Source organism: Eleutherodactylus coqui, chromosome 7 (genome assembly GCF_035609145.1).
Source record: "Eleutherodactylus coqui strain aEleCoq1 chromosome 7, aEleCoq1.hap1, whole genome shotgun sequence".
NCBI lineage: Eukaryota > Metazoa > Chordata > Amphibia > Anura > Eleutherodactylidae > Eleutherodactylus > Eleutherodactylus coqui.
Genome location: NC_089843.1, coordinates 13,405,357 through 13,432,756, shown reverse-complemented (window position 1 = coordinate 13,432,756; position 27,400 = coordinate 13,405,357). Strand labels below are relative to the sequence as shown.

Sequence of the window (27,400 nt, the reverse complement as noted above, 5' to 3'; positions counted from 1 at the left end):
CGGTGTGGTCCGATAACACACCCAATAGTTGTATGGAGCAGAGGCATCACGGAGGATGGTGGTGTGATCGGCTACCGATTCCCTCACCATCTTTTTACAGTGCTCCCTCCAACTCAGCCTTATTGGGGAGTGGTAACACAGTCTGCTGGGGAGCCATAAAGCTGGCAAAGGCTTTGGAGAGTGTTGTCTGCACTGGACATGCTGCCTGATCCCCGCTCCTCCCTTGCTACTTGGCCCTCGGAACTGCATCTTCTGCCACTAGCGCTGTCAGATTGGAACTTACCATCACTTTTTTCACCAAGGCCCTGTGGTATTGCATCACTCTTGTACCCCTTTCCTCTTCGGGAATAAAACTGGAAAGGTCCTCCTTATACCGTGGGTCTAGAAGGGTGTACACCCAGTAATCTGTGAGGCCAGAATGCATCTAACGCAAGGGTCACGGGAGAGCAGCCTAACATGAAGTCAGCCATGTGTGCCAGGGTCCCAGTACGCAACACATTGCTGTCCTCACTAGGAAGATGACTTTCAGGATCATCTTCCTCCTCCCCCTTTTCAGCCCATACACGCTGAACAGATGAGAGGTAAGCAGCATGGGTACCCTCTGCAGTGTGGCCAGCTGTCTCTTCCCCCTCCTCCTCTTCCTCCCCCTTCTCCCCCTCCTCCTCTGCCTCCAAAACGCACTGAGATATAGACATCAGGGTGGTCTGGCTATCAAGTGACATACTGTCATCCCCTGTCTCCTGTTCCAACCGCAAGGCGTCGGCATTTATGCTTAGCAGCGAACTTCTCAGCAGGCAAAGCAGCGGGATGGTAATGCTAATGATGGCCGCATCGCAGCTCACCATCTGGGTAGACTCCTCAAAGTTTCAGAGGACCTGGCAGATATCTGCCATCCATGCCCACTCCTCAGTAAAGAATTGCGGAGGCTGAATTCCATTCCGCCACCCATGTTGCAGCTGCTATTCCACAATTGCTCTACGCTGCTTGTACAGTCTGGCCAACACGTGCGGCCTAGAATTCCAGTGTGTGGGCACATCGCACAGCAGTCGGTGCTCTGGCAGTTGAAACGGACGTTGCAGGGTCCTCAGGTTGGCAGCGTCCGTGGTGTACTTGCTGAAATGTGCGCAGACGCAGCACACCTTGCTGAGCAGGACAGACAAATGGGGGTAGTTTTTCAGAAACCGCTGAACCACCAGATTTAAGACGTGGGCCAGGCATGGCACGTGTTGTGATAGACATGATGATTAGTCAGTGTAAAATGTTTATTGATTTGTACTAAACTAGATGTATTACGCAGCTGTAGTCACTTTAACTCTTAGAGGCTAATGACAGCATAATTTTATTATAGTAATTGCTGGACAATGGCATGGTGAAAAGATGTGTGTTTTGTGACTTTAGCCTAATGTGGAACTCTGCTGCATAAGGAAAGAGTTAAATCATAGTGTTATATGTTATTGCTTGTGTTCATCTTGAGTGTTTTCCCAGTCCTTCCCCATCCCCCACACAGAATCTTCTTCAACAAAGAGATACTTACTTTCAGTTTCCGTTTTGGCCACATGTTGTTAAGACAAAGGCTCCTATTTGAGAGAGGTGGGGAGAGGGGGAGGCAGGGAATTCTATATAACCCAGCGAATAAGAATATATATATGTTACTGATGTAATATGTTGAACGCCCATAAAGGGCAGGTGTTATGTCTTGTAATAAAAGAGGCTGTTTGGACGTTCCTGCCCATAGAGCCATTTTGGATATGAGACTGATAACTTGTGTCTGATCTGGTCGATGATGTGTGCACACTATAAAATTTGGAAGCTACAGAATACCCCGAAACCTGCTGGAGAAAACCATATTCCAGCTCAGTGGCGTCCCTGGGTGGGCAGGTGGATCTGTGAAGTCAGAGCCTGGAACGTATAGACACCGGCAGATAGCATGCGGAACTTAGGGGCCCAAAAATCTACAGAACACGGTAAGATTGCTTTATTTTAATCTACCTGTGTCCAGCTGATTTCCAACTGCTAATCTGCCTGTATCTGATGCAGACTAGACCTTCACTGAAAGGCAGGTAATAACTCTAGTTCTGTCCACCCGATTACCACCATGTTACCTGTCTAGGGGTATTTTGTATGCTGTGGCTGTTGTGTCTGAGACGGTTAAAGATTGTGTATACAAGACCAAGAGACAAATTCTGTGAGGGTTAATGTGTCAGAAGGGCAGACTTGGCTGTTTAAGTCTGAGGGAGCACGCTAGAGACACTTACTCCTAGGTAACTAGTGTGAGGTTAGGAAAATTTATGATACGCGTATGCACATGTATGATTGAGCGTGTTATGTTCTCATATGTGGAAAGGTATATACGCGGGAATTATAGCCGGGCTTTGTGACGGCTGACGTCTCCGGATATTGTTGAGGTCTTTGGTCACTGAATATAATCGTCAGTCACTGTGTATAGCTAAATGTCCTGTCCCAACTGTGTGCAGGCAGTGCTGTTGGGGATTACTAGTGGAGGGTGGGCAGTCGCAAAGGTAGGCAAGCCATATACCTTGAGCCGTTGTGGGTATTCTCCAGTAATCCCATCTGTACCGTCTGTTCGGTGTTATAGAATTAATGTGCATTGTGATCTGAGGGGGGTTATATTGGAAGGATTTGAAGAAAGCAGATTTTACAAGAGGAACACTACTGTGTCCAGAAACTTCGGATAGGATAGACTTGGTAGGTAGAATAGAGTTGAGCAGATTGAGAAGGTTAGGCATAGACGCAGGTCGTTTAGAGAATGGGGAGCAAAGTGAGCAAGGACAAAGGCCATAGAGCTTGTGATTTGGTTGCTGAAAGGGAGGGAGCAGAGTTTGTTGAACAATGGGAAAGGGTCAGGAAAAGTTGCAGAAAAAAAAAATCTCGGGTTATGGACAGATAAGCAGAAAGAAAGGTGTATTAGATTGCTAGGAGAAGGTATAATGTAGGAAAGAGATTCAAGATGAGAATCATGAACAATGTAATGCCTTTGTGTTGACTACAGCCCCTCCCTATAATGGCGGCCGCACTTGCAATGTTTCTGCAGCAAGTGTGGTGAGCTCTGCTCCCACCCTGAAATTACTTCCCCCATGTGCTCAGTTTCAGGGTGTGTGATGTTGCTTCCGGCCATTCCAGTCCGGGATAGGACTAAGCCCCGCCCCTTCCTCGTCCAGCAGCCATCTTGCCTCACCTGGGAAATTTGTAGCCCCGCCCCTTTCTGCCTCTGGCGGCCATTTTGCTGCACTTGGGAGGGCTATATTCCCCAATGCCACTGTATCCAGTGCTAACCTCATGATTGTCTGAAGTAAGGTTTTGTTTGACCGAACTTTGTTACACTCCAAGATGTGGCCACTTTGGATGTGTGATAAGTTCAGGGAAACAAACCTTTGTGAAGATGCAGCTTGGGACATAGTAGATGACTAAGCTGGTTTATAGTGTATGGAAGATTGGAGTTGATGCATGGGGGACAGAGGCCAGGGATCCATGACAGGGGACGCCTTCTCATGGTGTGTTCCCAGGGGCTCTGTTTTCCACTGCCTGCTTCTCCAATGGATGTTCAGACAGATGATGTTACGGAAGGCTCCTACAGATGGAATAATTTCCCTATAGTCACCCAGCAAACTTTTTCACGCAATTTGATGAAGTAATTTTACTTGTTATGTGAGAAAGAGGGACTAAATTGCCCAGAGTAGGATGTTAATTCATCCGTATTCTTTAGTTTTTTCCTTAAGTCTTTTGTATATTCTAGTGTCAGTCTACACTGAAGCTATAATTATATTCCGACAGGAGTGTGAAAGTTAAACGCTGGACGTTCCCTGAAATACTATAACACTGGGTGATGTAAAATTTTACTTGTGTTGCGCCCCCTTGTGTTAAAAAATGCTAACTGCGACCTGAAAAATTTTTTTTAAGGAGATTTTCGCTCAGACTTCGCTGCGTACAGTGTCACCTTGACCTACAAAGTGCTTGTTTTTGTGCCTCTTGGTTTCCTTTTTCAACGTTGTACTAGTTTGAACGCGATTACTCTTTTTCCATTGAGTATTCTGGTTCAAAAGGGGGGAGGCATAGGTGATCTGGGTCATAGATGATCTAGGTGTTGTAGATCAGCTATTGGGTTTAAAAAAATATATATAAATAAATAAATAAATGATTTTGTGCTACAAGATTCCGAGCCATGTGAAATACAATATCAACATGATTATTTAGTACTAATACACTAAGAAACTACAGGTATGCAAACAGTTACCGGAATCTCTGTTGATAATGCATATGTTGAGCTTTTTGCAGATGGTACCAGGGTGAGGATTGACGACTCCACATCGGATATGCAGTGGTCACACAACAAGATGTCCTAGAAGCAGAAGCTCTGCCTCCGCATGTCTCAGCACAAGAAGCGGAACTGAAGGCCCTCACTGAGGCGTGTAGAGTGGCGAGAGGTAAGACGGCAACCATTTACACTGACTCCTGGTATGCATTTGGCATAGCTCATGATTACGGCCCAATATGGAAAGCCAGACAGTTTTTACCTTAGCAGGACAGCCAATTGGGAATGGTGCACCGCTGCAGAGTCTCATGGAGGCCCTACTTCTACCTGACAAAGTTGAGAGCAAGAGACGACACCCTCACCAACAGCACAGCAAAAGCAGCAGCCGTCAAGCCGTAGAAGAAAGAAGAAAGATACTGACAGCATGAGTCAGTGGTAAAAACTTTGGACATTGACAAAATTTGGACTTTGATATGCTAAAGACTTTTACAGTTACAAGCCAGCAAGGAAGGAAAGAATAAATGTACTAATATGGGAGCAGCAGAAACAGGACAGCGTGTGGTGAACAGTCAACAGCACTTGCCCACCACAGTTCCTGTATCCCATGATGGCCCAGCTGATGGACGGAAAGACCCACCTAGTAAAGCAGCAATGACGTCGACGCTTGAAAGAGGACGGGCGACTTTTGGGTTCTCTGTAGCTGCTGCATCATTTGTCCAGTTTAGCATGATCTATGCCATAGGTGAGTCAGGGCAGAAGTAAATTTGCCACATCACACTTGCCGGGACCACTCTACCCATTTCAGGGATTGCAAATTGACTACGTTCAGCTCCCACTTGTTGGGAAGTATGAATACGTGCTTGTTGTTGTTGATGTCTTTGCAGGTTGGAGGCCGACCCTGTTACCAAGGCAAACAAGTAGGTAACCGCAAAGAAGCTCATGAACGAGGTAAACTGTGAATATGGGGTACCAGAAGTGATTCAGAGTCAGACAGAGGTATAAACTTCGCAGGTGAATGTAACATGTCATGTCTGCTCTGGGTGTATCCCAGGCCTTTTACATACTCTACCACCTTTAGAGTAGTGGAAAGGTGGAGAGACTTAGTGGCACGCTAAAAAGTAAGATACTTAAAAATGACGCCACTCTGAAAAGACTGTCATTCAATAGCCCTATTCAGTGTTAGATATGAACCCAGGGGGGATCATGCATTATCTCCCTAAAAGATTGTTTGGGCTAGCCCCAAGGCTAGGTTGCTACTATCCTCAGTAGTTACAATTACAATCTGATGTGTTGACTAAGTATGTGATTTCCGTTGTTAAAGCACTAATCAAAGCCTATGCACAGGTGTTCTCTTCCAGACTCAGAGGCAGACACTGGGACACATATCTTGCAGCCTGGGGATTGGGTGTGCGTCAAGAAGTTCCTCAGGAAACACCCTCTTGAGCCCCGATTTGATGGCCCCTACCAGGTGCTTCTGACTACTGCCACAGCTGTGAAACCAGCCGAAAGACTCACATGGATCCACAATTCATACTGTAAGAAAGCTTCAGATCCAGGAGACCAGTCTTAGTTGTGCCAAGGACATTACTCTGGTTAGGGCTAGTGAGAGAGGAGGGTGGCAACTGGAATCCTTAGTCTGAAGAATATGAGGGTATGGTTACCTTCTGGTATAACTCGTCCAATGCACAAGTAGCCGCATATTCCTTTGACTATTGTACTGTGGTCCCGTGTCTAGGCGCAAGATCTCACCGCAGGCCAGTTTTAGCCCAGTCCGGCTGGTTATATGACTTATATACCCGGGGAATACAATATGTTTGCGCCACTGATAACGTCTGGGGAGAAGACTGCCGTTATTGGGGATTAGTGGGATGGAACGCAGGAACAGACTAGTCCTATAAACCGCGAAGTGCCTTAAATAAGAAAGATAAGAGCGGGAAATCCCTAATTAGTCGTATAACCCTCCTTGAGAATAATAAGGACAGCAGGTATTGGAAGGCTGAACTTAGTATGTTGCTTGGTTTTAATGCGGTTTTTACACTAACCATGGGAGATCCAAGCCCGGGGGACAGGGGGACTTACAGTCTGGGGACATACCGGGGGACGGGAGGACAGATCCCTTAGGGAAGTTCAAAATAAGGGGTATGGTAGATGCACCCGAATGGAAGCCTTCACTTAGTCTCGTGCCCATAATTAACCCCCTCCGCCATAAGATAAAGACCTTGACGAACATGATGATCATAGCCGACCCTACCTTTGAGGACACCTTGACAGTAGCGACTGGCTACTCTGACCAGACTCTCTGGTTGGAGTTGATGAGGTACAGTGCTAACAGGAGCAACAAGTCTAACTGTTGCGTGTGCGGTAGTGCCCGACTACACTTGGGGATGGTCCCCCTAAATCTCCCGGTAGATGCTGAAGAGTGGTTTCTTAGTCTCTTCACGAACATTTCTTCTAATTACACTGTCCGTGAGAAGTGGAAGAAGGAATACTCTATAACTACTTAAGTGTTTTGCACCGGAGAGAGTATTACTGACTACCCTGGAAACTACACCTGCCAGGCAAAAAGGCAGGGTGGAGGGAGATTTTTGGGGAACTCACTAATGGGTATTACTCCTCCTACGGTACGATAGGAGGGGAATGGATGCAGAATCAGGTCCAGTCCTTAGGAGACGTTTACTGGCTTTGTGGAGACATGAGGTAGAGGACCCGCCTGGAGGGTAATTGGACATGGGAGTGTGCCTTAGTAAAGCCCTTATGCTCCTCCACATCCTGTCAGACAGCATTGAGGATAATGAGGTTACCCCCAATAGTTACTTTATCTCGATCCAACTCTGCTGTGTTCTGTAGTTATCCTGTCATGTTGGTCTATCCTTGTTTTCTGCATAGGTACGGCGGTTCCTTCCAGTCTTGTCACTAGGTAGTGTAGGGTCAGTGTCGGCGGCCTGGACGTGTCCACCTTTGGGGCTATCTCCAGGAGGACATTGGTGTGGGTGAAGATTAGGGAGTCCCACGCCGTGCGTACCTGTGCACACTACTAGTATTGCAACATTATACTAGAGCGAGAAGAGAGACTCCTGGTGGTAGTTTTGATCTACACGTGTATATTTACGTCATAGGGTAGCCAAGGGGGGTACCTGACGAGTTTTAAAATTAGAGACCAAGTTAAAACTAGATTCAAGTCCATTTTCCTGATCATAAGGGTAAATAAAATGTTGACTGAATTAATTATGTTTATTATAATTAGCAGCGGTTTATAAATTATACTAGAGATGCCTTATAGGGACTAGTCGACCAATAGGACCTACCTCGACTATGACTTTTCAAAATAGAATGGCCTTAGATATGATTTTAGCTAAAAAGGGGAGTGCCTGTAAGATGATAGGGGAGACTTGTTGTACCTACATACCAGACAACACGTGACCCGCGGGTAAAGACGCAGTTGCCATTAAAGAAGCTGACCGCACTAACTAAAAAGAGCTAACCTTTCGGACCAGTACTCGCCATGGATGAGCGGGTGGTAAAGGATCCTGGCACAGACGGGCGTCGCTGTTGTATGTGAACTGATTATCTTTTTCATTCTAGTCTGCTGTGTTATCCCCTGTGTCAGAGAGACCTGTGAAACTGATGCTGGAAAGGCTGCTCCCACAATGAGTTTGCAGGATGCATCCCCAGAAGGAGTGGACAAGTCCTACACCCCCTTGAAGACCCTAAATCGAACTTTCAACGCGCTCCGATTATAGGCTTACACGCAGAGAACTGTGAAAATTTGACGGGAAGAGTTAGAGGATAGACATTTTAAGGGGGGATTGTGATAGACATGATGATTAGTCAGTGTAAAATGTCTATTGATTTGTACTAAACTAGATGTATTATGCAGCTGTAGTGACTTTAACTCTTAGAGGCTAATGACTGCATAATTTCATTATAGTAATTGCTGGACAATGGCATGGTGAAAAGATGTGTGTTTTGTGACTTTAGCCTAATGTGGAACTTTGCTGCATAAGGAAAGAGTTAAATCATAGTGCTATATGTTATTGCTTGTGTTCATCTTGAGTGTTTTCCCAGTCCTTCCCCATCCCCCACACAGAATCTTCTTCAACAAAGAGATACTTACTTTCAGTTTCAGTTTTGGCCACATGTTGTTAAGACAAAGGCTCCTATTTGAGAGAGGTGGGGAGAGGGGGAGGCAGGGAATTCTATATAACCCAGCGAATAAGAATATATATATATATATATATATATATATATATATATATATATATATATATGTTACTGATGTAATCCGTTGAACGCCCATAAAGGGCAGGTGTTATGTCTTGTAATAAAAGAGGCTGTTTGGACGTTCCTGCCCATAGAGCCATTTTGGATATGAGACTGATAACTTGTGTCTGATCTGGTCGATGATGTGTGCACACTATACAATTTGGAAGCTGCAGAATACCCCGAAACCTGCTGGAGAAAACCATATTTCAGCTCAGTGTGTAAGGCTGCCGAGCTACCACCAGGTTACGGCCGTTGTCACACACGACCATGTCCGGTTGGATGCTCAGCGGCGAAAGCCAGAGGTCAGTCTGCTCTGTCAGACTCTGCAAAAACTCGGGGGCTATGTGCCTCTTGTCACCTAAGCTGATTAGTTTCAGCACGGCTTGCTGACGCTTGCCCACAGCTGTGCTGCCGTGCTGCGCGATACCGACTGCTGGCGACGTGCTCACACTTCTTAATTGAGAGCTAGACGTTGCGGAGGAGGAGGAGGGGGAGGGTTTGGAGGAGGTGGCATAAAACGCTGCAGATACCAGCACAGAGGTAGGACCCGCTATTCTGGGTGTAGGTAGGACGTGAGCAGTCTCAGGCTCTGACTCGGTCCCAGCCTCCACCAAGTTCTCTCAATGTGCCGTCAGGGAGATAAAGTGGCCCTGCCTGCCAGTACTTGTCCCCGTGTCCGTGGTTAAGTGCACCTTCCCAGTAACCGTGTTGGTAAGGGCATGATTTATGTTGCGGGAGACGTGCTGGTGTAGGGCGGGGATGGCACACCAGGAAAAATAGTGGTGATTGGGGACCGAGTAGCGCAGGACCGCCACCACCATCATGTTTTTGAAAGCCTCCGTTTCCACAAGCTTGTAGGCAGCATCTCCAGGCTGATTAATTTGGCAATATGCACGTTTAAAGCTTGTGCATGCGGGTGGGTGGCGGCATATTTCCACTTTCGCTCCAACGCTTGTGTTAGCGACACCTGAACACTGCGCTGAGAGACATTGCTGGATGGAGTGGAGAACGGTGGAGGTGAGGGTGCCGGCTGGGAGGCGCTCGTCCCTGCATCCTGGAAGGCAGATTTGAGTTGGGGCACAGGGGAAGAGGCAGTGGTGTGACCCCGAGGTGGTGAATGGCCTTCGTCCCATCTTGTGGGATGCTTGGCCATAATAAGCCTGCACATGCTGGTGGTGGTGAGGATGGTACTGGTGGCTCCCCGGCTGATCTTGGTGCGACACAGGTTGCACACCACTGTTCGTTGGTCCTACGTGCTCTCACTAAAAAACATCCACACCTTTGAACACCTAGCCCTCTGCATGAAGGCTTGCCGTGAGGGGTTGCTTTGGGAAAGAGTTAGCGGATTCTTCACCGTTGACCTGCCTATACCCCTGGCCACTCCACTGCCTCTTCCAACCTGTCCTGCTGCTGCACTTGCCTCCCCCTCTGAAACCCTGTCCTCAGTAGACTTAGCAAGCTCGTGGGGTCAGTCACCTCATCGTCCAGCTGCTCTTCCTCCAAATCCTCTGTGCGCCCCTCCCTTGAACTTTCTGCCCTTACTACTACCTCACTGACAGACAACTGTGTCTCATCATCCTCATTCACAAACAGCTCTTGAGTTGCCTGTCTGAGAAGTCCCCAGCCTCATCACCCGGACCGGAGAGGAACCGTTTTTTCCCACTCAGGGCAGATACCCGAGAACAGTTCCTGGGAGTCTGCCTGCTCAGAATCTGTCATTTTCATGGAGTGAGGAGGCTGTGAGGAAGGAGGAGCAGCCAGAGAATTCAGAGTTACAGTCCCTAGGCCAGGAGTAGTGGACTGCGTAGAAGACTGGGTGGTCGATACTTTGCTGGTTGTGTTTTCTGCCATCCTCAACAGGACCTGCTCGCACTGCTCTGCTTGTAATAAAGGTCTACCACGCGGACCCGCAAATTGTGATATGAATCTGGGGAGCCCAGAAATGTGGCTCTCTTCTAATCCCGCAGCAGCCGGCTGTGATTCATCTCGCCCAGAAACTCGGCCTCTGCCCACCCCCTCACTTGGACGCCCGCATCCGTGTCCTCGACCCTTAGCCCTACTCCTCATCATGGCGGATTAAGGATAGAGCAGGGCACAAATGAATTACCCCACTGTACAGCGCTGACAAGTGTGGCTAATTCAAAACACACAGAGACTTGTAGATAGCAGAGGCTCTATGCTGTGACTTGAAAAAATTAACCAGCTGCCTTTCGCTGATACCTAGGGGTAATTTACCGCTCACAGAGACTTGTAGATAAGAGAGACTGTATAGAGTGGGAGAACACTCTAAAGCCAGTGGATAGTGCGGGTAACTGCAGCTATCTCAACTCCCCCAAGAAAAGGGTATTGTGAGACGCTCTGCACAGTGGCAGAGCTGAAATACTTTGCAGTGGCCTAGGAAATATTAGAGTACTGTTTCGTGGTGAGACCTCTGTCTAATGCACTGCAGACTGAGAACGGTATAACTGAAAGGCTCTTCACAGGGCTAGATGCTTTAAAAAAAAGGGTGCACTAATGCGTCCAGCTAGCCACAACTATAATGCACACGGTGAGGATTACCCCTAAGAAGGACTGTTGGGGTTCTTGTAGAGAGGAACCCCCACTGTAACACTTTCCCTATCCTAGCATCTCTTTCCCTAAACTCTGCGTAATGAACTGCAGACTGAGAATAGTATCACTGAAAGGCTTTGCAGTGGCCTAGGAAATATTAGAGTACTGTTTAGCGGTGAGAACTCTGTCTAATGCACTGCAGACTGAGAACAGTATAACTGAAAGGCTCTGCACAGGGGTGCACTAAAAAAAGGTGCACTACTGCTCCCAGCCAGCCACAACTGTAATGCACATGATGAGGAGTAGCCCTAAGCAGGACCATTGGGGTTCTTTAAGAGAGGATCCTACTCTAACACTTTCCCATATAAGCATCACCACTTTCCCTAACCACTTCCAGCATGCGTCTGAAGTGAGCCGTGGGCGGGACCACTTTAAGTATTCGGGGGTCACCTGATCGGCCCAGCCACTCACTACTGTGGGAGGGAGAGGGCTGGCACGTCACAGCAGGAAGTGGTAATGCCTTCCCGCATGTTTATTGGATAGAAAATGGCACTAAACATGTGGGGAAGGGAAATGCAATTGACTCGAGTACCACATGGTGTTCGTCTCGAGTAACGAGCATCTCGAGTACCCTAATACTTGAACGAGTAGCAAGTTTGGAAGAGCATGCTCACTCATCTCCAGTAATTATACAAAAAACACTTTTTTCCTCCTGAGAGACTCAGTTACTCAGGAAATAGAGGTGATGGCGCTCACTAAAAAATGTAAGCTGGCTGCAAATAAGACTGTTTATGTCTGTACCAACTTAAGGTACACATTGGGAATCGTACACGATTTCACATCCTTTGTGGCACAGTGGAAGTTTCATGGGGTCCTTGTGTAAGCCAATCCAGAATGAAGAAGCAGTGTTTTTGTTCTACCAGGTTTTAGCTCCTTCTGCACAGGTGACTTATCATCAAAGTCCAGGCTTATGCCAAACAGACAACTACTGAGGCTGGAAGGAACCAGAGAGCAGGCACCACAGCAGCCTGACTTCCCTTGAATGAGGTAATGGCTGGTAACCTGCTTGCACCTGAAGCAGGTGTAGATATTTCTTTGTTGCCTGACTTCTAGGAACAGGCCTCGAAGGTAAGAAGAAGGAGGAGTGGAAAAAAAAAAAAAAAGCAAACAGAACGCTAACGGGGCCTGGCAAAAAGGTAAATGCCTCCCCTGCACGCTGTACCCCATGATGTCACACCTGAGCCATGAGCTAACCCATCCATCCAAGGAGGTAATGTGTGGTATAGTGTCTTCTGCCTGGCTTACCCCAAGGTTCAACATTGCTGGGATATGGTTTGTACAGGGATGCATGATATGTGCCCATTACAATCCGGGCCAATTGGTCAAGGTACCTTTTTGGTGTGAGTCAGACTATCTGTTTCAGTGACTGCAGAATGACAGCAGATATCAAAGATAGGTGCTTGGAGTTTGTTGATTTGCATAGAACTCTTTTCTTGTTAATTGGAGGCATAGCTTGAGAAATAAAATAAAATTAAAACGCCATTAAAATGGCTAAAGAAATTGTTTTACAAAAGTAATTTTGAATTTTTCAAAGTCATAGTAAATAATAGAGGTAAACATTTTATTAGTCATCTACTCGGTTAGAACCACGCCACATTGTAAGACTAAGTTGAGTCCTTATGAAGGTTTGTTTGGTAGGGCTCCTGTAATAAGCCTATGCTTATTCAAGGCCAAAAAGGAGGGCCTCGTCTCCCACGTGAGTGCCTTACATCAGGAGTTAACTGTCACTCATAAATGTGTATTTTCCTTGTTTCCAGATCAAGAGTCGCATAGTTTGCTTTCAGGTGGTTGGGTTGATCTAAAAAGGCGCAAGGAAGAGCTTGGAATCAAGAAAAAAGAACCCTTTTAAGTGCTGTTAACCACTACAACCCCAGTGAAACTTAAAGAAAGCTAACTTAGGTTCATGTCAGGCATTGAATAAAGATTATCAAGTGGAGGAGACAAATGTGGCCCATATCCTTTGTAATTTGTGTAATCAGACAAAGTGTAAATATGTAACAAATAATTTGACCTGAAAATCGTACCATGGTAAGCCAGTCACATTAAACATGTTATGTTATCTAAACTATGAACAAGGTGGGTTATGCGGAAAAGATAAATCTTTTAGGAGCCATCTACCTAGAATACCATTGGGAAAATGTAACATGTTGTGAGGTATTTTCCTTATCCTAGATATCACCCAGCAGTAGGGAGGGATAATTTAGGAGACAGGGAAAGGGTGGAGGCATGAGCAGATTTATTTGCAGAAAGGAGGGAATTGTGGGGGATGGCTGAGAGGTTGGCCATTTTGTGCATTTTCTGTTGTAAGCTGTGAAGGTGTTAAGATGGGGAAGGCAACATCCCCCACAAGAATTGAAGGAGTAGTGTATGGTGTCCAAAAACAGGTCAAACCAGTTTTGACCAGCAGTGGAAAACTTATACAAGGCTCAAGTTACAGCCGCATGGCAAAAATGGCTGGAGAGAAACAGAAAGTATCTCCTTTGGACAACAAGTCAAAAATGAATAGAGCATGCTCAAGGGAAGCTCCTTCCTGGTGAATGATCTCACAGCTACCTCACAAATACCTGCCTATGAGAATGACCTATCAGCACACAAAATGCTGTAACTGGACCCTGAATGACCCAACTTCCTTATATAAACTTTTACCCGTCTAAATAAAGGTTAGATGCCTTTTGGTGCACACCATGTAGTGTTCATTTGGGGGGGTCCTCCGGGCCTGTATATTAATCAGATCTAATATGGCACCCACAGTATATTGAATAGCGAAAATTGCGCGATCAGTACTAGCCTAGCATAGCCCACCTATATAATACCGAGTGTCTATGGATTTACTCAGAATCATCAGTGGAAAACCAAACTGAGTGCCAGCCCAAAAAGGATACTGATTGCACAACACTCCAAAATGGGTTCCAATGTGTTATAAATGGTTCAGAATTCCACCATGCATCCACAGACTTGATTTAAATCTTCAGTGGAAAACCAAAGTGGGTGAAAGCCAAAGTAGATGCTGATTGTGCATAACACCCACAAATAGATTCCAGCGCATAAAATAAGACTCAACACATTTCTAAGATTCGGATAAATACTCTTTCATCAGAAGTCTAAACCTGTGTGGAGATGATCGTGCTGTCTGTTCTATTAGCTGGCAGGATACACTAAAGCTTAGTAAGTCAGTCTTCATGCCCTGACATCAGGCTGATTAGACTAGAGTTTAGTAGATAATTCTAACTGCCCTGATAACTAGCAAGTTTGCTGTGGATCACACGTTTGCTGCATCTGTCCCCCTGTGAGTAGACCGCAGAGTCAGCAGTGCAAGCCTTGGGCAACTTCACACAAGCGTTGGCAAATATAATGCGTTTTTCAATGCTGAAAACAGCGTTTTACAGTGTTTTGTGAGCATTTGCCTGCATTTTTACTGCATATTTTGTGCAGTAACAACGCAGGCAAAGCAAGCTGACGAAGTCATCAACCCCTCCCCCCCCCCCTCCCAGTGGCTTAGGAAGCAGTGTTAAAAGGCTGTAAGACACTGTAAAATGCTGTACACTATTTTAACAAACCCCATGCATTTCAGTGAACGATGCAAGGCAGCAAAAACATGCTGAATGCCTGAAACTAGAACATACAGCGCTATAAATGCTGAAATAAAAAGCTCATCTGAGAAACCTCATTGGAATGAATGGATGCTTAGTACAGCGTTTTTAATGCCCTATAAATCCTGTAAAAGACTGTCTGTGTGAGAGTGGCGTTACAGAAATATTTGATATTGCTGTATGGTTGTCCCACTGCAACAGCATCGAGAACACCGATCCTCATCATCAGTATTGATCACAAAATGTATGATGTTAAGAAAGGGGAGGAGTTCCCTCTGTGATGTCATCGGCCCGCTGCCATGAAATAGCAAAGGCTGATTGATTGCCATGTCAACAACAGGCCTAACAGTGGCCTTTGAATCTGACATGACATTCAATGTGCGACAATAGCAATAATCACACGGCAGTACAGTAGTGCAAGGACATAGAAAAGGTGAAAAAATAGTAACAAATAAATTACAAAAAACATGTTTGGTATTGTTGCATCTGTAATGACCCACATAATGCAACGCTGTAAATTGAAAACACCACAAACATTATTAACCCCTTCCCGCTCCTGGACGTACCTGGTACGTCATGGCAGCCATGTGATCCCGCGCTATCCCGCAGCGGGAGCCGGCTGTCAGTCACAGCCGGCGTCCCGCTCCAACAGCGGGGGGGCATCGGAGATGCGCCCGCCGCTGTTAACCCCTTCCCTGCCGCGATCTAAGTAGATCGCGGCAGGGAAAGAGTTCACAGAGGGATCGCGATCCCTGTGTGTCTCCGGCCGGAACTCGCGATGTTATCGCGAGAGCCTGGCCTGTCACCATGGCAACAGGACGCCAGACACTGGCGTCCTGTATTGCCTGTGCCTATAATCGCTGTACAAGCGATAAGGCATGGCAGAGCAGTAGCTCTGCCATGCCTTATGACAGCGATCATAGGCACAGTGATGTAAGTCCCTCAGAGGGACTCAAATAGTATTAAAAAAAAAGAAAAGAAAAGTGTAAAAAAAATAAAAATGTAAAAAAAAAAATGTAAAAAACCCCTTTTTTATGCTTTTTCTAATATTAGCATAAAAAAAGGGAAAAAAAACTAAAACCCCACATATTGGGTATTGACGCGTCCGTAACGACGTGTACAAAAAGTTGAACACGCTTTTTATTTTGTACGACAAAAAGCGTTAAAAAAAACGCTAAAAAACAGAGGCAAAATGCTAATATTTAGCATTTTGCCTCACAAAAAATGCAATAAAAGTGATCAAAAAAGCCGTACATTTCCCAAAATGGTACCAATAAAAACTACAGCTCGTCTCGCAAAAAATAAGCCCTCATAGAGCTCCGTACATAGAAAAATAAAAAAGTTACAGGACTTTGAATGCAGCTATAGAGAAAAAAAAAAGATTTCCAAAAAAAGGGGGTTTTATTGCAAAAAAGTGTAAAAACCTAAAAAAAATATAACAATTTTGGTATCGTTGTTACCGTACCGACCCGCAGAAAAATTTTAGTGTGTCATTTATGCTGCATGATTAACGCTGTAAAAAAAAAAAAAAAATCTATGGCAGAATTGATGCGTTTTCTCTCCCTGTTATCATTAAAAAAAAAAAAAAAAAAAATTTACGATATTGTCTATATACCCAAAAGTGGCACCGATAAAAACTACAGATCGCCACGCAAAAAACAAGCCCTTACACGGCCGCGTCCACGGAAAAATAAAAAAGTTATGGCTTTTGAAAAATGGAGATGGAAAAATACCAAAAAATCGCTTGGTCCTCAACGCCAAAATAGGCCATGTCATTAAGGGGTTAAAAAAAAAAATTATATATATATAAAATTTTTTTTTTTTTTTTTTAAAGGTTTTATTGTAAAAGAAAGTGAAAAAGTCTACACAAATATAATTTTGATATTTTCATAATGGTGCTCGTCCGCAGAAAAAAGTTATCATTATTTATTTTGCATAGTAAATACTGTAATAAAAACAATTGCAGAATTGACATGTTTTTTCTTCCTGCACCCCTAATAAGATAAATAAAAGTTATTCAATACATTATATGTACCAGGAAATGTTGCCAATAAAAACTACAGCTTGTCACCCAAATAACAAATCCTTATATGGCCATGTCAATGGAAAAATAAAGTTATTTTTCTAAGTTAATAAACTTTTAATAAGTGGTGATGAAAATTCTAAAAAAAAAATCACTGCATCCTGGTGCATCCTATTTCCTGAAGTATAACTTCTAGAAATAGTGGTCCCATTTCTAGACGTTGTGCTTCAGGAAATAGACAGTTGTGCACATTGCACAGTGGCCCAGACTGATATTGCTGGGTGAGTCCTATTGAAGCTAATGGGACTCAGCCCGCACTACCGACCCAAGCCACAGCACAATGTAGTCATCTACTTTCTGCAGCAAAATAGCTAGAAGTGGGACAACCCCTTTAAGTACCAATCTAAGCTGAATCCTTAAGGGGTTAATTGAAGAGTTTTATTGGTTGTACCAGATGCCCCACACCCTTCCAGGAAAATTGGGCTAGAGAACACCTAAACCAAATCCTTTTGTAGCTTTTGATAATGGAAGGTCAGAGGGAAAGGAGGCCAGACTACACTGATGAGATGGTATGGGTGTATGACAACCCAGTGCATACTGCCTGCTGATGCTTTAGAAGAATAGATGGTGCCACCTGAACATAATGATGCCAGTCTGTAGAAACAGTGAAGAGTGGACATTGTGGAACTGGATGAGATAATCAAAGGAAAAGATGGCAGTGGCTTAGAAACTAGTTCCATGTATCCTAATGACTAATGGAACATTGAAAGAGTTAAGCCTGTAGGCAGAAGACCAAATCATGGTAGACAGTAGTGGCAATAGCAGGACTGGAAAGTTGCAGTGGATATGGGAACCCATCCCGTATGAAGGTAGATGTCATCCCAATTCTTTTATACCAGTAATTGAGGTGAAACCAGAAGGCAGTCAAGTATCTGTATGGACAGTACATAGAAATGTGACGAGACTAGTGGTAGATTAAGGGGTCCAAAGGCTTGGTTTGCACCACACAGACACAACACTTCCCCTCTGGTAGAATATATTTAGTCCCAGAAGCTCCTGTAGTGTTCATAGGCTGGTGTATCATTCACATGACTGCTGCAGCCAATCACTGGCCCCAGCAATCATGTCTGCATGAATGGATGAATGCCACGTGATCGCAGAAGACAACCATTGAGCTCAGCAATCATGGAAACAATGAACTGACTGATGAAAGCTGCAGGAGCTTTCTGGACCAAAGTGGCAACAAGGTACCAGAGGCACAATTTAGTGCCTGATAGAATATGTTCACATGGGGTGGAAATACTGCAGAAAATTGTGACTCTAAATCAGCTCATTTCATCAGAACAAGCGCTACCTTTATTTTACATTGCTTGTGCTGTCACCAAACCATGGCACCTCGCTGTCTATAGCGAGCGCCAAGCTGCTGGTCAGGTGATGCCATTTCCAAATCACCTGACCAGCAGTTTGGCGCTCACTAGAGGCTGACATGTGATGGGGCTCAATGCATTGGGAGTTGAGATGGAGCACTGTAGCTGCTGGAATCAGCTGCGGATACACAGCTGATTCCGTGTCAAAATTCATACCAATGGTGGAGATTGTGATGTGGCATTTTATGTGGAAATTCTGCAGCATTTATGCTGTCTGTGTACATACCCCTTAGGGTGCAGTCACACGTGGTGCATTTTGATGAGGATCCACAGCTGATTTTATCCTCTCAACATAGCTGCACCTCTGTCTACTATTAGAAAATCCAATAGGGGGTTTCTGACAAATGAAAAACATCAAAGCATACAAATGAGACCAACTTAGCTGAACTGTTTGGCCTCAATTACCCCATAAAGTTCAGTAAAAGGAAACCAATACATCATCACTCCACCTATACCTATTGTGGAGCAAAACCGTGTGCATTAAGCTTTAGGACTGGTCTGTGTTGATGGCAAGATGACATGAAATATATAAATCTATCAAAATAATTGAATTTGAGTTTAGGCCAACGTAGATATTTATTTTTTATCTGTTTTCAATTTTACATTCAAATCTACAAAGTAAATGTGGATTTCCTTTTCTAATCTCCTGTACGACCCTTCATATCACTAGTTTTCACCGTATAACTTATATTTTCAACAATTTCTTCTGACATTTCTGTCAGACTTCATGATTATTATATAACATTTTGGTATAAATATACAACCTAATAGCCCAGCACTGGAGGCCAATATAGCAAATATCTCTACAGCCACCATGTATTTCCCTCTGGTACTCAGATAAGCTGGGATCATGGAGATCCAGACACTGCAGAACAGCAGCATGCTGAAGGTGATGTACTTGGCCTCATTAAAACTGTCCGGTAATGTCCTCACCATGAAAGCCAGAACAAAGCTCACTGCTGCCAGTAGCCCCATATAACCCAACATTGAGTAGAACCAGTAATCTGACCCTTTATTACATTGTATGATGATTTTATCTATATATGATGTCATGTCTAACTCCCGATATGGAGGAGAAACAGACATCCAAGAAACACAAATGAGAACTTGGACTGAGGAACAAATCCCCACCACATAATTAGATGTCTTCACCCCAATCAGCTTCCTCCAGATGCTTCCAGGTTTGGTGGCCTTGAAGGCAATGCAGACTGTGATAGTTTTGGAGAGCACAGAAGATACAGAGATGGAGAAAAATATCCCAAAGGATGTTTGTCTCAGTAAGCAGGTTATATCCCCGGGACAACCAAGGAAAAAGTAGACACAGAGGAAGCTCAGCAAGATGGACAGCAGTAGGATAAAGCTCACAGTCCGGTTATTGGCTCTTACAATGGGAGAGTCCCAGTGATGGATAAAGATTCCTAATATACCAATGGTTACAAGGGAAAATAATAAAGATGCAAATATAAAAATAATGCCAATATGGTCCTCGGAGGACAGGAACTCATATTTCTTTGGGACACATTTTGTTTTCCTTTCATCTGGCCACGCATCATCGGGACATCTGTGGCAGATCTCACTGTCTGTGGGAGAATGAACAAGAAGATATTAAATACTGTAAGTCAAACCGGAGGGATAAACAACTCCAAAAGGGATTTATGAAGCACCCTATGTACCCTCCAAGAACCCTGTAAATCTAACTCATAGGCTAGAGGATTAATGACTCGCGTTATGGCAAAGGGAACGATAAAATGCGGCGCAAGCTTTACCGAGGCGAGCTTCAATTTTAAAGTCTTTGTGGACAGATAGACCTACTTGAAATGGCTCTAAAACAGTGAAACGTTTACAACTACATAGTTGCATACGACCACTTGCTTCCTCCAGGTTTTTGTGCACACCATTCCAGACCTTCCGCAACTCACTAGTAACAACATCAACCGCAGGACAACTGTAGGTGCTGGAATGGAAGTCAGGAACTGCGGATGCCGACCGAACACACAGAAGAAAGGTGACACCCCTGTCGCCGAACTGATACGATTATTTATGGCAAATTCGTCCAAAGGTAAAAACTCTACCCGCCGACTGACTCACCCACCAAAAGTCGCAAGTATTGTACTAGGTCTTGATTCTTACAATTCGTTTGCCCATTCGTCTGTGGATGAAACGCTGATGAGAACGACAGAGATGTTCCCAAGTTTTTACAGAAGGCCCTCCAAAATTGGGCCACAAATTGCACCCCCAATATGAAACTATATTGACCGGTATTCCGTGCAATCTTATAATCTCTCTAATGAAAAGCTTCACTAATTCAGCGGCAGACGGTAATTTTTTCAGAGATACAAAATGGGCCATCTTCGTGAACCCGTCAACAACTACCAAAATGGTGGAACAACTTTGGGACAGAGGCAGGTCAGTGACAAAATCCAGTGTACTATATTAAGTTGCTGAATTGGACTGCACTGTCAGTAGGTGCTCTCCTGATATGTATTTCTGACCGTAGCTCTATCTGCACAGGAGACACCATGGCGCATGCGCTAGAAGCCGGGCTTCCCACTATCATTACGTCAGAGTCTCTCTGATGCTCGCAAGACGCTCGTAACTCCGAGCATGCGCGGTTACACCTGAGGGATGCGGCGCTGCACATAATGTTTAACACGAGGAGGAGGAACACCATAGTGATCTTGGGAGCCATGACAACGAACACAGGAACCAGATGTCCATACACCTGCCGGTAAGGACTCCACCATACACATTGGATTTTTTGTGAAAGGGGGTGTGTTTTTATGCATAAAATGTAGTGTTTGTCTGTATACTGTCAGCTTGAAAAAAAAACAGTTTGGGTTGAAGCGTCACGTCACTGACGCTCAGGACCATGGGCCTAATAAAGATTGCACATTTGCTATAAGTCGCTGTATTGGAGTGCTGCCTTTTCCATGTACTTCTTCCGTGATCACAAGAACTTAGTGTATTTTGAGAATGCTAAGCGGCTTAATGCACGGCAAGCCAGGTGGGCGCTTTTCTTTTCGAGATTCAATTTTACAGTCACGTACCTGACGGGAGATAAAAAAGTGAAAGCTGACGCCCTCTCCCACGGTTTCGAGACTCCGGAGGTTGGGGACTCTTATCCGGAAGGCATCCTCCCTCCCGGTGTCGTGGTGGCAGCCCTGACACGGAACCTTCCGGCTCAGCTTCAGGAATATCAATAAGAAGTCCCGGAGGGAGTTCCGGCAGGGAAGTTATTTGTACCGATGTCTCTGCGGTTGTTGGTTCTGGAGGAGTCCCATTCTTCCATTTTTGCAGGGCATCCGAGGATCCAGGGACTCCTGAGCCATGTTCCTGACTCTACTGGTTGCCCGGCATGGCACGGGAGGTCCAGGAGTTCGTAAATCGATGTTCCGCTTGTGCAAGTGGCAAGAGTTGCTGTAAGAGCCCTGAGGGACCATTAAGGCTGCTCCAGCACCTGGTAGACCATGATCGCACGTGTCCATGGATTTTGTCACTGACCTGCCTCTGTCACAAGGTTGGTCCACAATTTTGGTAGTTGTTGACAGGTTCTCAAAGATGTCCCTTTTATACCCAAGGAATGACACGCGTTTAACCCCCAAATGAGCACTTCTCCAATTTAACATACAATTGGTACTCCCGTAGCCACTCTAAAACTAAATGGAGATGTCTGACATGCGTGTCCCAATCCGATGAGTACACCAAAATGTCGTCAAAATAGACAACCATAAAACCCCTAAGAAATCGTGGAAGACCGTGTTCATAAACCCTGAAGGAGTTGCATAACCCGAAGGGCATAACCAGACACTCGAAGTGCCCCAACGGGGGGTTGAATGCGGTTTTCCAGTCGTCACCAGCCTTAATACGTATAAGATTATAAGCCCCCTTGAAGGTCGAGCTTAGAGAACCAGGGTGCTCCCACCTCCTGATTCAACAGATCAGGGATCAGAGGGAGGGAGGACTGATTCCTTGTGGTGATCTTGTTTAAAGCCCGATAGTCAACACAAGGCCGCAGAGACCCATCTTTCTTTTCAACAAAAAATAGGTCTGCTCCAGCTGGTGACTTTGATGGTCTGATATGTTCCTTGGCTAAAGCCTCTAAAATATAGGATTAATAGGATTAAGAAGCCTCATGCTCCTGACCCGACAGATTAAATATGGCCCCCTTAGGGATGGGACTATCTGGGACAAGATCAATCCTACAGTCCCATTCGCGGTGTGGGGGCAATACCTTAGAAAGCCTCTTAGTGAACACATCTTGAAACTCTCGTAAATAGTCTGGAAGACTAATAGTATCGGTGGATCACAATGTAACAGGCACAAGATGATCCTGACAGGACCCTCCCCACCGAACTAGGTCTAGCGTAGCCCAATCGAACTGAGGATTGTGCGTCCTTAGCCACGGCAATCTCAGAGCAATATCCACGGACATCTTCTCCATGACCAGAAATGAAATAACCTCCGAATGTAATGTGCCCACCATGAACCGAAGTTCTCGTGTACTCCACCGCACTACCGCAGAGGACAGAGGGGTTGTATCAATGCTGGTAAACTGGATCAGAAAACCTAATGAGGTAAAACTTGACAACAGTGGTCATACGAACTGTAAATGAATAAGGTTCGCGGCCGACCCCGAATCTATAAATGCCTGCCCCACTCTGTGAAAAGCCTTGTAAGACACACTACAAGGCACCAGTAATTTAGGGAGTACCTGACCTCCCAGATGACCCTCCCGACAGTCACCTAGGAGCTGAAGTTTTCCTGCTTCTTCCGTAGCTGCCTTTCCTGGCAGGATGCGATGCGATGAACAGCCTTGCTGCAGTAAAAACAGAGTTGGTGAGAAATCTGGAAGTGCTTCCGCTCTCCAGGACTCAATTGGTCCACTTCCATACCATCATCTTTGGGGGTTGACGATCGGGTACAGGCTGTAGAAGTCGCCAGAGACTTGGCAACACGTTCTTGACGGGCCTCTAGCTTAGCTTCTTTTCTAGACCTTAGTCTACGATCAGCTCTGACTGCCAATTCCATAGCCTGATTTAAGGTAGACGTTCCATGCAGATTCACCAGATTACTACCAGAAACTAGAGCAATATTCTTCTGCCGACAGGCGCACCTGGCATAGGGCCAACAACTTACTGACTGCATAACCCGCATGATCGGGTTCGTCAAAAATATTCCTGAGCTCAAGGAAAAAAAGAGTCTACCGACTGCAGACAAGCGGAATCAGCCGGAAAAGAATAGGCCCATGACTGAGGCTCTTCTCTGAGCAACGACATAACAATCCCCACCCGTTGGGACTCATACCCAGTGAATCGAGGCTGCAAGCGAAAAAACAACTTACAAGCCTCCCGGAATACAAAGATTTTTTTCTGGTCCCCCAAGAACATGTGGGTAATGGGCATTTCGGTTCTGGTACTGGATCAGCGGGCACAACCAACCGCTGCTCATGATGGCTGAGACGCCTGACAGGTCCTGAACCATCCCAGCTAGGTCACGAATTTGACCGGTAATCGTATTGTAGGACTCCATTTACACAGTGAATCCTACCACAAAAAAACCGCAGGAAAATATTTTTTGGTCCAGTTCATATGTTACAGTACTAGTGGAATGCACAGGTATGCATGGCGCGGGGCTCCCTGGCCTTTACCCATGCCAATGTCCCTTCCTGAAGATAGCCCCAAAGGTGGACACATCCAGGCTGCCAACTCTGACCCTACACTGCCTTGTGGCAGGACAGGAAGGCACCGCCGTCCCTATGCAGGTGACTACTCACTAGTACTGACAGGCCAGGCAGAAGGAATAACCAACACGAAAGGAAACCACAGAACACAGGCAGAGCTGGATCGGGACAGGGTAACTTCCACTGGAGCAGGACCGAGGTCAGACACACAGAGGTCGGAACCAATAACTGGCAACTGCTATCAGCAGCTGCCAGACTATATTCAGGAGTCTCCGCCCCTAGGGGAAAGACCAATCAAGCCGGCTGACCGGAGCTCCCAGCCAGTCACTATAACTCACAGAGCTAGAGCGCGCGCATAGCAGGCACACGTGCGCGCACAGCTGCACGTGCCATATGCCGTGCCCGCACACTGGAGCGTGGTGCTGCCACTCGCCAACCCAAATGTGGGGGCAACGTCATCCCAGAACGCCGCAGTGAACCGTGCCACCGCCGCCCGTGGTCCCTGTCCGGCCTCATGGTAACATTTTTAGTACATTTTTATAGTTTTACTTGTACTAAATGATCTTGTACAATTGGCAGTGATGTAGACTTTCAGCTGGTGAATTCTCTCTACTTACCTCTAACCATTTCCTTCTCTCAAAATCAGTTGATAATTTTACGTATCAATCAGCTGGAACATTCCACCCACCAGCCCAATATTGTGTGTTATACAACTACACAGCCCCATACACAGCCAGCTGCGATGCCCAGTGGGATCTTACACCTTTTTACGTTTTCAGTAATTTAAACTACAGTCGCTCTTCTGTGAGATCAGATCAGACAGGTAGCCTTTACTTCCCAGGGGCATCATAGAGCCTTGGGCGCCCGTGACCCTCATCATAGAGCCTTGGGCGCCCGTGACGCTACTGCCAGTTCAATGATTGTCCTTCAGTAATACAATGCAGTTGCAGAAGGGGAGACAGCAGTTGTGCTCTCCAGGATGGGTGCAGAAAGAGTTAGGTAACACGGAGGCAGAAGGGTTAACTATATATAAGTATTTACTGATGTAATAAGCAGTACATAAACCGGCCACACTGAAAAGTCTCTGGGACTCCACCGTGTGCCGCGGTTACTTCCCCCTCTGTGCCGGTCACATAATTGTACATGTAATGCTCTCACTATCAGGGGTTCTTCTCTACATAAAATCCCACCTGTTATGGGTGACATTTCTCCTTCAGAGCAGGGCACACAGTCATAGCAGCAGTCCGGGTGACCGGGTCTAGAAGCCATTCTGTATCCAGGAGCACATCTGTCATTACACCGGAACTGGGGGAGTTAGAAGATGCAATTGGTAGACTGAAAATATAAAAGGGGTCTCATTGTAATTTTATCATATTCTTTGTGTTCTCCTGGACTTCTTAATCTGTCAATGCAGACACGTGTAAAGGGTAGGAAATACTAGCTTTGTGTAGTTGGGAATTGCTATAGCTTCTGATGTTTCTTAAATAACTACTAGTGTCAATTATGCTACTGCTTAAGCGGATTATTTTTATGTAGTCTATTATAGCTTCTGTGGACATTGTGTCCGTGGTCTCCATCACCGGTGGCATTCTAAGGTTTCTGTAACTGATTACTGTACCGTGTGAGGCATGTATGTCTGTTGCATGACTGGTAGGGCTTGTCTTGCCCTGCAGGGGGTGCCTGTGTGTGGTACAGATGTTGGGTTGTGGCCACCAAGTGAGTCGTTGTTGCTACTGTAGTGAGGTGTACACGTAAGTGGAAGAGGTCTGTGCAAGGTTGGGTGAAGCTCTGGAGCCGGATGAGAAGTTGAATGCAGCCAAAAGCACTGTATGTGTGAAAGCCCTGGAGCCTCCTGAATGCAAAGCTGAGAGCAGACCGGTCAGTCTGGACTATCAAGCTGAGGGAGCTTCGATTGTTGATTTGTAGTATTACTAAGAAAGTGGAGGCCTTGACACCAGAGGCTGTGAGTGCATACTTCTCTGTGCCGACAAGTGTGTTCCGGCAGCCACCCCAGGCCTGGGATTGTCTGTGAAGATACGGTAGTAATTGTTGCACACACTCAGATCTTGCAGGAAGAAACAGGGAGGCAACTGTAAGTAGAGGCTAAGTCCATGAGAGAGGAATTGTGAGAGCTCTAATCCTTTACATTAGTGATCCCACCAACAAGAAGCCCCGACAGCAAGGAAACTGCCGAGCTGCACAGGACTGAGCAAAAGATGAAAATGAAAAGACCTTCTGATCTGCAGTAAGGTGGGGTCACCCAGTGAGTCTTCAGACACATTCTGTAGGTACAGTTATTTATTTTAATAAGCTTGGGAACTCACTTTCATTCTTTCAGCACATTACATCACCAATACAGGATACTATAAGAGGTTTTAGTATAAGTACATGAAAATAAACTGACCTTGGTTTATAGGACACTTACTCACTTGGCCAGGTTTCCATGTGATGTTTTCTCGGTGAATACGGAGCTGTTGGTCCTCTGCAGTGAAATAGATTCCTGTGTTCTTAAACAACATATCCTTTTCAATAACCACCAAGTTCATTAGTGGAAGTTGAGAGGTAAGTTCTCCTTCATCGGTGAAGGAAATCTTGTCACCATTATGATCCAAGTAATTAATTCTTCTAACAAAATGTTTTATCTATAAAAGAGAAAGATGAAGGAAATTCAAAGACAACAAAATGCTGCAAGAACAGATGAAGTGTATGGGAATGAATGGGACACCCACTCTCCTTATGACCTACTACTGTAGGGGGTGTAAATATCATCAAAATATGTCCCCTCCAAATTATGAAATTGGAGGCATACAAAAGGATTCCAAAGTCGGCCTAAGCCATATTGTTATGATTCCATGCAAGTCTGAGTTTAAGGTGACCATGAATCTTTATGCCTGCCATTGTGTGTGATTTCTAAAGAAATTACATGTTGGCAGCATGGTAGCAATTTGGAATTTGCATGTTACAAATTATATGACATTTGTGTAACACATCTACCTACCTGCCTGCATTCCGGAATTTTTGTTGTTGCCAAACAACTTACATTTTGGAAACATGGCCGTTTGACCAATCAGAAAAAACAAACAAAAAAAAGATTTTATATTATATATATATATATATATATATATATATATATATATATATATATATATATATATATATATATATATATATATATATATATATATATATATATATATATATATATATATATATATATATATATATATATATATATATACTGCCAATCCAGTGGTCTAGATGATTTGTCAATGAAGAGTCCAAGCAGGATTGCATTCTGACCTTTGGACTTGTCCGACTACCCCATGCCTGCTATTCTGGTGATTGAGTTATATCAAATGCACCTTTATTATTAAATACATGAGACATCCAGACTATACCTGTATGTACATCTCTCTGTATATAGTGGTATAGATCATGCTGGTGTAATCTGAATATCTATGTATGTAATATAGAGATGCAGTGCAGGGACTGGCCTTTGGGGGACTACAGGCAGGTGTTTTGGTGCCTGAGATGAGG

General features: G+C 45.1%; 1 protein-coding gene and 1 long non-coding RNA gene across 2 annotated transcripts in view; one reads left to right on the top strand and one right to left on the bottom strand.

The window, feature by feature from the left end:
• Nucleotides 1-8,475, top strand: part of LOC136572358 (uncharacterized) — a 41,085-nt gene extending 32,610 nt beyond the window's left edge. The window contains exon 3 of the long non-coding RNA XR_010785800.1: nucleotides 5,615-8,475. This is a non-coding gene — a long non-coding RNA (uncharacterized lncRNA). The remainder of the gene's footprint in view (nucleotides 1-5,614) is intronic.
• A 10,338-nt stretch (nucleotides 8,476-18,813) lies between these two features.
• Nucleotides 18,814-25,185, bottom strand: LOC136572357 (vomeronasal type-2 receptor 26-like). Its single transcript, XM_066572866.1, has 2 exons — nucleotides 25,054-25,185; nucleotides 18,814-19,763 (listed from the first exon to the last, which is right to left on the bottom strand). The coding sequence occupies exons 1-2, from the start codon at nucleotides 25,130-25,132 to the stop codon at nucleotides 18,877-18,879; spliced, it is 966 nt and encodes a 321-aa protein (XP_066428963.1). The 5' UTR covers nucleotides 25,133-25,185; the 3' UTR covers nucleotides 18,814-18,876.
• Between the last annotated feature and the right edge of the window lie 2,215 nt (nucleotides 25,186-27,400).

Coding starts and splice junctions, on each gene's coding strand:
- LOC136572357 (XM_066572866.1), bottom strand. CDS start 25,132: ATGGCTTCTAGACCCGGTCACCCGGACTGCTGCTATGACTGTGTGCCC. Junction 19,764..25,053: donor AGAAATGTCACCCATAACAG/GTGGGATTTTAT, acceptor ATTCTCCCACAG/ACAGTGAGATCTGCCACAGA.